At 46.8% G+C, this 10871-nt stretch overlaps 3 protein-coding genes across 5 annotated transcripts; 1 reads left to right on the top strand and 2 right to left on the bottom strand.

Moving 5' to 3' along the window:
• Nucleotides 1–291: 291 nt before the first annotated feature.
• adnpa (activity dependent neuroprotector homeobox a) lies at nucleotides 292–4780 on the bottom strand. Of its 2 annotated transcripts, none has more exons than XM_087800389.1 (4): nucleotides 4551–4780; nucleotides 3998–4110; nucleotides 3122–3214; nucleotides 292–3048 (listed from the first exon to the last, which is right to left on the bottom strand). In XM_087800389.1, the coding sequence occupies exons 2-4, from the start codon at nucleotides 4103–4105 to the stop codon at nucleotides 766–768; spliced, it is 2484 nt and encodes an 827-aa protein (XP_087656515.1). In that variant the 5' UTR covers nucleotides 4106–4110; nucleotides 4551–4780; the 3' UTR covers nucleotides 292–765. The 2 variants fall into 2 exon arrangements, with proteins under 2 accessions (XP_087656515.1, XP_087656516.1); XM_087800390.1 differs by having other exon boundaries at nucleotides 3998–4107.
• A 702-nt stretch (nucleotides 4781–5482) lies between these two features.
• LOC148069898 (DEP domain-containing mTOR-interacting protein) lies at nucleotides 5483–7720 on the bottom strand. 2 transcript variants are annotated; one of them, XM_087800388.1, is made up of 9 exons: nucleotides 7630–7720; nucleotides 7393–7571; nucleotides 6696–6819; nucleotides 6453–6631; nucleotides 6156–6379; nucleotides 5980–6097; nucleotides 5832–5902; nucleotides 5670–5774; nucleotides 5483–5608 (listed from the first exon to the last, which is right to left on the bottom strand). In XM_087800388.1, the coding sequence occupies exons 1-9, from the start codon at nucleotides 7710–7712 to the stop codon at nucleotides 5483–5485; spliced, it is 1209 nt and encodes a 402-aa protein (XP_087656514.1). In that variant the 5' UTR covers nucleotides 7713–7720. The 2 variants fall into 2 exon arrangements, with proteins under 2 accessions (XP_087656514.1, XP_087656513.1); XM_087800387.1 differs by having other exon boundaries at nucleotides 5980–6111; nucleotides 6167–6379.
• A 1376-nt stretch (nucleotides 7721–9096) lies between these two features.
• Nucleotides 9097–10551, top strand: mafbb (v-maf avian musculoaponeurotic fibrosarcoma oncogene homolog Bb). Its single transcript, XM_087801508.1, has one exon. It carries the CDS (start codon nucleotides 9204–9206, stop codon nucleotides 10206–10208), a length of 1005 nt encoding a protein of 334 aa, XP_087657634.1. The 5' UTR covers nucleotides 9097–9203; the 3' UTR covers nucleotides 10209–10551.
• Nucleotides 10552–10871: the final 320 nt, after the last annotated feature.

The raw sequence follows: 10871 nt of genomic DNA, 5'->3' as shown, positions 1-10871 counted from the left end.
GTTGACCAGGAGAGCAAAGTAATTATTTTAAATGTATCGTTTTAATTAATTAATTTACATTGTTGTGCTCGTTTTATTCTACGTGCAGCTGTAATGTTTGTGATTCTAAGAAAACGTGTATTATAAATGGAAGCTGTATTTTCTACTAATAAAAAATGTACAACCATGAATACATATTTACGCACTAATTCGATAATTGCATTTAACCATAAAATAGCGCTGCTGTGAATGATTCTATATTTTTATTCAATATTCTTTAATGGAAGGGATCAAAGTCAGATCGAACACAGATTATTATTTAAATGTTTATTTAATTGTGTACATGGAGAAATAGACACTCATTGAAATGTAGTTACATGAGTGAAGTTAAAAAAAAAAAAAAAATACTACAAAAAAAAGGATGAAGGAGCAAATCAAAAATAAATAAAAAAGCATTTTTATATAAAAAAAAGAAACCTTACCCTCGCAATAACATGAACAAATGCCCACTTGTTTGCTGACGTTTTTAAAGTCATTATCCAATCGTCGTCTTTAAACAGGAAGTTAACAAACAGGGAAATGTTTGGAACAGTATAACTTGCAGCCATGAACCGGTTCCAAGCCGTCCTAGTTGACCGGCGACCCGCTGACACAGGAAATATATACAATGGCACACGAGGTGTCTGTTCGTTGGCTGTGAACATCGGCAACAGAAACAAGACTAGTTAGTGGCGTGACCTTCCGTCCAAAGGTTTGCAAAATATTATTTCTCTGCCGCTGAAGCCACTAACACTGAGAGATCATAGCGTTTTCTTTCCCATCTTGCAAAGCGATCTCTGGGTCCACCTCGTCCACGTCGTCCACGTCCGAGCTCGTGTTCTCAGTCAGATCCGTCAAGTCCGTGGCTTCCTTGACCTCCTCGTCCTGCAGCGTGTTCTTGTCTTCATCCTTGGTGGGAGAGTCTGGATCGCCGTCGGACTCGATGCAGATGGTCTCCAGGCATTCCACGGGAGCCTTCACACAGTTCTCCGCTTGTTTCCCGGGTCTGCTGGGAGTGCCAGACTTGAGGCCACCGGGTCTCCTGTTGGGGTTGGCCACGGATACAGTCTGAAAGATCATGTCGTGTTTCAGGCCCTGAAGAGCCTCCATGTCGAACCCCAGCAGCACCGACGCCGCCTCGCTCTCGCATCTCTTCTGACAAACCCTCCTCTTGGTGGCGAAGTGCCGACAAATGTCGGACTTCCACAGATACAGGCTGGCAGAGAGCTTCTCTTCTTCTGCGGAGGAGGGGTACGGACGTTTGTTGAAGTAGGACGTCAGGAAATCCTTTCTGGCCTCGTAAGTTTTATGCTCGTGACTACTGGGGTCCAAGGCCAGGCTGACGGGGCGCAACTGTTTTCCATTACTCATGGAATCATTGGACCCCTTGCCAAGCTTGGACTTCTTGATATAGGAGGTTAACTGTGTGGGCATCTGCCTCTTGAGAGCACCAGGATCGGGACCAAAGGTGGAGTTCTGACCCGTCTGCTTCCGTCCTACAGCTCTGCACTGCACCAGGTGCAGCGTGATGGTGGAGGCCACCATGTTGCTGGTGTACACGCCCAGACAATGGATGCATTTGTAGGTCATCTTCTTCTCAACGGGGTGCATGGTCTGGAGCACCTGGTGGCGCTCCCTCAAGTGCATGGCCAAGGCTTCAGAGACGGGCCCTTTGAGGATGCTGAAGCACAGCGGACACAACGTCTTCCCCACGTCGTTCTTCTGCTTCGGGGCCATGAAGTTTTTGACCACCGGCTCCATCTTCTCGATCATCTGAGCCGTGACTTTGCTCAGAGGAGCAACACTGTTCTGGTGCGATGTGGTCTGAGCCTTTCCATTGACGGAGTCCTTCACATTGAAGGGCAGAACCAGGAGCTGGATGTTCGTGGACTTGCCTTGTTTTAGGGTGAGGTCAAAGGTTAACGGCGCTGTCCCGGCTGGCTCGACGAAGATGGTGGAGTGAGCTTGACTCACGTGCTCGATGAGCTTCTCGACGCTGTGGAAGGCCGAGTGGCACTGAGGACAGGTCAGGCCGTGGATCAGCATGTGGTTGAGCAGCGTGTCGCTGGGCAGGTACCGGTTGCACACAAGACACTTGCTGGTGAAATTATGGATCTTCATGATGTACTTGGCCAGCGCCCACACCTTCTTAGCTTTGTGCGCGTTTGCAAAATGAGCGCTGTAGAGGTTTTCAGGGAAAAGCTCGTTGCACACCGTGCATATCTTCCACTTCTGCGTCTGCGACGTGTTGACGCCGGTGCCGGGTCGTGGCGAGCTGTTGTTGACACGGAGCGTCGCTTGTTTCTGAACGACGGCGTTAGAAGACGAGGTTTTGGCTGCAGGGGCGACGGGTCTTATATATCCAATCACGGGTTGCGCCGGTGACTCCGCCGTCTTCTGGCCCCTGTTGGTCATCATAGACGCTCTCTGGGAAAAGTCTTGCTTCCCGGCGGGAACGATGGTGTGAGCGATCATCTCGCTGATGACGTGCAGACCAATGCGTTCATGAAACTCCAGAGCATGTTGCACGAGTCCCTCGTAGGTGCGAGTGGAAAACTGGCAACGTTTACAGACGATGCTGTTACCGTTAAATTGACCGTTAGTATTTTCAATCATGGATTTAGTCACCATGCCGAGGTACGGCGAGACAATGTGTTTAAAATGTTCCCTGTAGATGTGTCTTCTCACCACGTTGAACAGAGGGTCCCGAAATGTGCATTTTTTGCAAAAGTACATTCCTTTCTCTGGGCTCGGTTTTGGAACCACTCTGTCGGGATTCCGCTTGTCATTGGGGGCCACGGCCCCTGAGGCAGCCCCGTAACCCGCCTTTTTGGGCCTCTGCGAGTGGAATATCCGGACATGCGTCTCCAGCGTCTTCTTGCTCGCCGTGAAGGTGCAGTACGGACAGTTGAGCAGGATGGTGCTCTCGAAGAAGAACCGGTGAACATTTCGAAAATGATTTTTGTAGCCAGAGTAGAATTTGGATGAGAATGAGCACTCGGTGCAGCAGAATGGTTTTGATCTGTACTCCTGCGCAGGAAAACAACAGTTAGCTGCTTTCATAAGAGAATGTATAGAAAACATCGGCGTGAAAGACCATTACCTGCGTTTTTGTATGAGACGGATCCCACTCGCAGACGTCGCCCAAAGTCGTCTCTCTTAGAGTTTCATCATCAGGACTGAACTCCTTGAAATCCTGTGAAAAAAGAAACATGATTTAAAACGAGAAGATACAGTTTAAACATTTGCCAACATTGTTTTTTTTCAACTTCCATATCCGACTATATTTCAGTGAAGCGGATTCGAAATGAATCCTCAAAAATGATAAGAAGAAGGCCATACCTAGAGCTGAAGGAGTCACAGGAACCTGAAGAAAAACTGTACTGCAAGTGTAACTAGTGCCAGAATACTTGACTACAGTTTCACCGTGGCTTCGTAGATAAAAATGATAACAATAAAATAAATGAAATTATGCATTTCTGATACACAGCTAGAATCAAGAGTCAACTAGTGAAATTAATAGTTTCAGTTTCATCTGTGACAGTTTACTTCATCACATAGAGATTAAACTTTTCTCCCTCAGTTTAATCAGCTCAGTCTGACTGGGAATCTGAAGCGTTCCTGATCCAGAGTGACGAAGAAATGTCACCATCGTGTTCTGGGCTGAAAACTATTTTTTGTCCCCGTTGACATCAAAACATCAGCGTGTTATAACAAGCTATCAGACCAAAGACAAAGAGGCTCATCCTCGACCCCGACCCTCCATCTCAGGTGTGCTACAGTCCAGGTGCTCGGACTGACCGCCATGACTGGAGCGTTGATCTGGATGCGTTTGTGTCAACGAGGAGTCAACGTTTACTTGCCAAGTCATTGGTTTCAACTCTTCATGTGAAGAATGAGCTTTTGTTTTCTACAGAACCGAGATGGGATCCACAACACAGAAGGAACCCCTGTAGTCGAGCGTTGGTTCTGTACGTACCTCTGACGCTTCCTTGCAGAACTCCAGGCCAATGTCTCCAAGAGCCAACTTGACTTTCTTCCTGGCCTTCCTGATCCTCGTCAGGTTATAAACTGGAAGTTGATACATTTCTGCTGCACAAAGAGACCATCGCTGTTAATGGCACACGTAGAAATATGATATAAACATCACATATAAACTCAAATATACACTTATTAAAAACTAAAAATTCGTGATGTTTGGAGCACAATGTATGTTTTGACGTAACCGATTGTTGTAATGTTAGCACACAGGCCCGGTTGGTTCCGATCATTCTTTTCGCTAATATATCCAGAGATACGTCATGGTTCGCTCGCGACAATAACACACTTCGGGTGAAATAAACACGAAGCTCACACTCGATCACATTCGCTCACAAAAGAGCATCTGCCATCACAGCATCGTGTGCTAACGTTAGCATGCTAACCCAAGTTGGGGGTTTATTTATCTGTTCATCTTCTGCGCTGGCGGTGTTGTGTCAGTGAAGAGACCCTCCTCGGGGTCTCCATCGAACACCCCGCTTTATTGTACGCACCTTGTGATGTCTGTGGCGTCAGTTAAACATTGATCTGTAGACGCTTCTTCTCCGGAGCCGGTAGAGACTCCACAGCCTCCAGCTAGCGCCGTGCTAACGTCTGGTTTATACCCGCGAGTCAGGTTTGTTTTTCAAAATGATTCACTTTCTAACACGACACTCCTGAGGTGATAGTGTGCGGGAGGTGGTGTGTGAGCGCGGGGTCTGAGGCGGACACACTCGCTGCTCGGCTGGAGCAGATGGAAAAGCAAAATGGCGTCAACAAAAAGAAGGAAGTGGTCATGTTGGTGGAGAAACGAGCGGCAACTGCGATTTTGAAAAAAAAAAATTGAAGAAAAAGTTAATTAATTAACGAAGATCGACAGTATGTGGTCTGAAAATCTGAGGTTAATTAATTGTTTAAAAATGTTGACGGCAATATTTGTACTTTCGAATTTAAACACGTCATTTTACATCCAAGTCAAGCTAACCTTGAAGGTAAATGACTCAAAAAAGGAGGATTTGTTTATACAAACAACATAGTTTGACCAGAGGGAGTGAAACTACAAATGAGCTTTTATGTCTTGAAATCCTTCTTATTTTTATTCATTAAAACTTTTGCTTTTGCAGTTTTTCAAACTTCCATTAACCTGGAGTCTTAATAAACAAATGTTTTCATAATCATCTGTAAATAAAAACCAACAGATTGTAAGTAAGTAAGTAAGTAAGTAATTTTTATTTGTATAGCGTTTTTCCAGACCAGGGTCACAAAGTTCTTAAACAATCAAAACAATACTCAATAAATATATACTCTAAAGATCAAGATAATACTGAGAACACAACAGGAGTTCCAGAAAATCAAGGAAAAGCCATTATGAATCTAATGAATAAGTTGGAGAACACAAGGTCAAGTAAATGGATATATTTATTCATTTTAATCAGGCACAGCTGGATCACTCCAATGGTTCCAGAACCTCGAGCACGACCGTGCGAGGTCCAGTCATGACCAGCCTGGTGACGGTCCTGTAGTCCAGGTGCAGAACACACCGACCGTTCACCTGGAAGATGAACTGTCGCACCTGAAACAGGTTGTGACGTGAGACAGAAGCTCTCGTCGTAGAATGTTGTGTAAACACTTGCTTTGACTCCGGCGGCTGCTGCCGGGCTGCCGGGGTCCACGGCCTGCACGAAACAAGGAACCAGACCTCGGACCACGAGCCCCCAACCCAGAGCGTCTCCGATCACCTGGTGAAGTGAGTCTTTAGAGCGTTTGTTTCCTTGTGTCTGGAATCACCTGCTGACCGTCAACACTTTCTTGATGAAGGGCGCTCCGGGCGCCAGCAGCTCCTGACACGTGTAGCGTCTGCTCAGAACTGTCCAATCATTCGTCAAACATCTCAGGTCATGTGACGCGTCGGTAAAATATCATCCGTTTGACGCGAGGACTTGCCTGAGCGAGGGTTGCATCTGGGCGAAGAAGACAACTGCATCATGGGAAGGAACCCGACCGACTGAAGCTGCAGAGAGTTCAGGCTTCCACGGCGCAGACCGGTGACCTGTCTCACATCCTGCCCTCGACTCTCTGCCGACACACCAACATCTTAACAACGAGGAGCAGGCGTGTGCGGACCTCATACCCGATAGAAATCCTGAGTTGTCCTCCCGAGGACGGCTTCTACGCAGAGCGAAGGGACTCTCTGGGTGGTTGTCCTCGGGCGTGGACACGAGCGACCCCTCGTCGGGGTCCTGGTCTCGCTCGTGCAACAGCTGAGACAGACGGCGTCGGCGGCGGAAGTTGATGCAGAACTGATAGAGGAGCCCGCTGTCGAAGAAGTCATGTTTCCTCGCCACTGATGGAGCGAGAAGCTGAGATGAAACCACACATCCAGACCTGGTTCCACAGGGTCGTGGTCCTGGTCTCACCGTGTTGGATGATGCCGTGCTCCTGCAGGGCCCGACACAACTCCAGGCCCTGACACCGACCCTCTGCCTCTCCGTTTTGCAGCAGCCAGTCGATCAGCTCGCAGCCGGGGAAGGAGCGCTGGTATGCGACGCCGTGTTCCTCGCGGAGCTGCAGGATGGAGCTCTTGTCTCCTACGAGACTGAGGAGAGCAAGGTTTAGAAGAGCATGTTTCTGTAGAAGAACATGGAGGAATCTTTGCTCACTGTTCAAACAAACGCTGTCCTCTCATGAAGATCTTCACCTCCTTGTTGAAGGGGAACGTGCCGTCGTCTTTGCGGAAGCGATAGAGCCACTTGGCGTCTTTGAACACCGGCCTCTTATCACACACTGAGGAGGAAAACACACAGTTTCTGCTTGAACTCAACGAGCCGGTACAGATTATTCTGGGACAGATACGTGCTGCTTGGACTGATAGGAAGATAAACAGAACATTTAGAACAAAGTAGACAAGTTCAGTAGTTTTCTTTCTTTTGAATAAACTTCTAAATCATTCATTAATTCCATTTGAAAACTTTGGTTTCAAACTCAAATACCTCCAACTTAACTGCTGTAACACTGAAGGTTTTATGAATGATCTTTGAGACACAGTTTGCTCCTAAAGTCTGCCAGGATGAGATCAAAGGACAAATCTTTATGTCTTTTGTCTTGAATTGTGTCTTCATTGACTTGAGAGCTATTATTGATTTTTACGCACCTTAATCAATCTTTTTTGTTTAATGATCAGTTTCTTGATTTGATCACAAACACTCGTTGTTCATGTTTGTGTTTCTTTCTAAATCATTGGTCGTTCTTGTTCCTCCACAGATCAAACGTTTGCTGGATTGAATTGAACTTGATAGAGATTGTGACGAGTTGGAGACACTTGTCTGTGTGTGTCTTCCAACAGGTGAGTGTTCTTACCGTGGTGAACGATGTCGTGATCTATGAGGTGCTGAACTAGACAAACAGCTGTCGCTCGATCCGGAGCTTCTTTGTGGCCGACCAGCCAGTCGATCAGCTCCTGAGCTATGAAGCAGTTGGGGTACGTGCGGAGGTGATACCTTCTCTCCTTGATCAGCTTGCCGTCGTGGAGCCTCAACCTGTGGACACACACCTGCTCTGAAGACCAGCCCAGTTGAGGTTGAGATTGAACTTCACCTCAGTTGTTCGCCGGCGATCATCACCTCCGCCTTATGCTGTCTCGCCATCGCCTTCCTGCGAACGCTGCTCGCTCGTTCCATTTTTATGATTGACTGGAAAGAACAGTCGACTCTGAGCTGATCTTTGTTGTGTTGACACAATAGACACTGACACACACAGATGTTGTGTCAACAGAGAGAAGAAAAGAGGATCTATCGAGTGATTAGCTTCGTGCTATCACTGGTATCTTATGTCTTCTGACTAATAAAATGTCTTGTTCTATTCTAAATAAAATCTGGTTTGAGGACATTTTTAGTCAAAGACGTTCACTTTACAGGCCAAATGAATATTTATAAGATAGTTTGAGACACAAACATGTCTGACTCTAAATCCCCTTTATTAGATTTAAAGTCTCATCTGCGATTGTATTTAAGTGCAGGAGAAATGACACTTAAACTAGAGGGATTTACTGTAAATATATCAGGATGATTTAATTTCCATTATCAGTGAATGTTTGATCCATTAGGAATGTACTTTGGTAGAGTCGTTTGAAGTAAAATCTTAAACATAAATACAGTTAAACTATTCACACAGTGTGTGTAACTATCAGTTTGTTTTCAAGAGTCTTATTGCAGAGAGGAAGAAACTGTTGTTGTGGCGAGAGGTTCTTGTTCGGATTGGACCAGAGTCTCCTGCCCGAGATCAGAGGTTTAAAGAGTGACCTGTGACCCCACCTGCACGTCCTGAGTTACAACCTATAGTCGATCACCTTCTCAGCGGCATGATATATATTTAGTTATATAATACGCTGGACCTCTAGATGAAGAGCTCTTTCTTCGAATAATTATTTTAAATATTAGACTTAATTGTTTATAAAGTTCACTTTGAGATTAACGTCAAGTTTGCTGTAGAATTAAAGAAGATAACAGATAAAGGCCTCTTATCAAGATATATATATATATATATATATATATATATATATATATATATATACAAACAATGGTAATGTAGTACTGGACGTGGCAATAAAAGAATAAAATACTTCAACATCCTCCAAACTATTTTGAAGTTGTTATTGTTCCTGTGGAGCACAGTCTCCAGCAGAGGTCGCTGTTTCTTCAAAGTAGTGTCTTTGTATGTTTACAAACAAACTTAATCGTTATAATATACCACAGTGAAAAAACAATCGCCAATATAAATGTTCACAAACCGCTTCTATAAAAAGTGTGGTTTTAATTAATTAAATTTTAACCATTTTTTCCCACACTTATCCTTTGATTTTATTCGTATATTTTAAAACCGTCAAATATATTCCCGGACGTTGAATAAGATGTTTTCCTGTCGTTGAATGGAAACCTACTCGCAGCGACAGTGTCGCGTCGTGATTGGATCTCGGTCTGGAGGTGTAGCTCCGGAGGGCGGGTCGTCCACTCACGCATCTTTATGAAGAAAGTGCGCTCGCAGCAGATTCAGAGGTGCGTCCGTCCTCTGTCTCTGCGCCTCACGAGCCAACGCAGTCACGAGCTCACGTCAGCCTCCGAGCGAACTTTGGATTCTTTCTCCCTCCGCGAGTGCATGTGTTCAGTGCGTGCATGAGACACCCCCGGAGCGCAGAGAAGCGACGACTGGTGCCCACCATGACTTCTGATCCACACCTGGCTCTGCAGAAACACCCGCTGGACCTCGTGGGCGAGTACGAGCTGATGAAGTTCGGCGTGAAGAAGGAGACCATGCAGGCGATGGAGAGGTCCTTCATCGGACCCTGCAGTCAGCTGCAGAGACCGGACTCCGTCTCGTCCACGCCGGGCAGCACGCCCTGCAACTCGGTGCCCTCGTCGCCCAACCTGCACCCGGGCGAGCAGCGGCACAACCCCGAGAACGACCCCTTCTGGATACCCAACAACGGGGTGTACCCCAACCACATGTACCCCCAGTCTTTCGGGCTGACGCCGGAGGACGCAGTGGAGGCCCTCATCGGGGCCACGGCGCAGCAGGGACACCCGGCCGGACCTCACGGCCACCACACGTCCACCTTCCAGGCTGAGTATGACGGCTACGGTCACATGGGTGAGGCTGTGCCCCAGTACTCAGACCTGCCCAGTCACCCCGACATCCAGGGAAATACAAACTGCCAAGACCAGTATCTGAAAGACGACCTGGACTCCCCCGAGTCCCCCGAGGCCCAGATCCTCCACCACCACCTCCAGGGGCCCCAGAGCCGCCACGAGCGCCGCATGAACGCGGACATGCACTTCTCGGACGACCAGCTGGTGTCCATGTCGGTGCGGGAGCTGAACCGGCTCCTGCGGGGCCTGAGCAAGGACGAGGTGATGCGCCTGAAGCAGAAGCGCCGGACCCTGAAGAACCGCGGGTACGCGCAGTCCTGCCGCTACAAGCGCGTGCAGCAGAAGCACATCCTGGAGCACGAGAAGACCAGCCTGGTGACCCAGGTGGAGCAGCTGAAGCACGAGCTGGGCCGGCTGGTGCGCGAGCGGGACGCGTACAAACTCAAGTGCGAGAAACTGTCCGGAGCGAACTGTTACCACGAGACCGGATCCACCAGCGACACCCCGTCCTCGCCCGAGTACCTGATGTGAAGTGGACTCCTCTGACCCCCTAGAACAGTTCGGAGCATGCAGGACATGCTTGACTTAGAAGGAGATACTTGAAGTCCAAGAATATTTGACGATATGCAATTTTAATCTCTGTCTGAAAACTTCTGATCGTTCGCTAGAATGTTTGAAATGCAAAATATGATTTTCCTGAACTGAAAAAATCTGATTTTTTTAAATTGTATTTTATGTGACGCAGATTCTGCTGGACAGATATATTGTTTGTTTCTTTTTCATCTCAAGATACTGAAGTTATGCAAAAAAAAGCTTTCCACCTGTTTTTTTATTTACCTTGAATCAATAAAAAATGTTGACTTTTTCAAAATAACGTCTGGACTCATGGTTTCATTTACACGTCTGAACATTATGACCTGATGTCGGGTTAATGCTAAACTTTATTATTCACCATAAAGTTAATGATTTAAATGACAACACATAATTAAAGAGCATTTGAATACTTTTGACGATAAAGTCCAGGCCGGGGTTCTTGAACTCGGGTCCAGTAATTGAGTTTTGTGATTGAAGGAACGACTCTCTCTCTGCTGACCTTTGCCCTTCAAGGAGTGCTCCTTCCTGTGGGATCCCAGCATGTGACAGGGTCTGCAGGCTCAGATAAAAGCTGGAAATCAAGCTTCCCTTTGCTCTTTT

The sequence above is a fragment of the Callionymus lyra genome, chromosome 10 (genome assembly GCF_982586985.1).
Source record: "Callionymus lyra chromosome 10, fCalLyr1.hap1.1, whole genome shotgun sequence".
In the NCBI taxonomy this organism is placed as follows: Eukaryota; Metazoa; Chordata; class Actinopteri; order Syngnathiformes; family Callionymidae; genus Callionymus; species Callionymus lyra.
The sequence above is the reverse complement of the archived record's forward strand: the minus strand, read 5'-3'. Positions and strand labels throughout refer to the sequence as shown.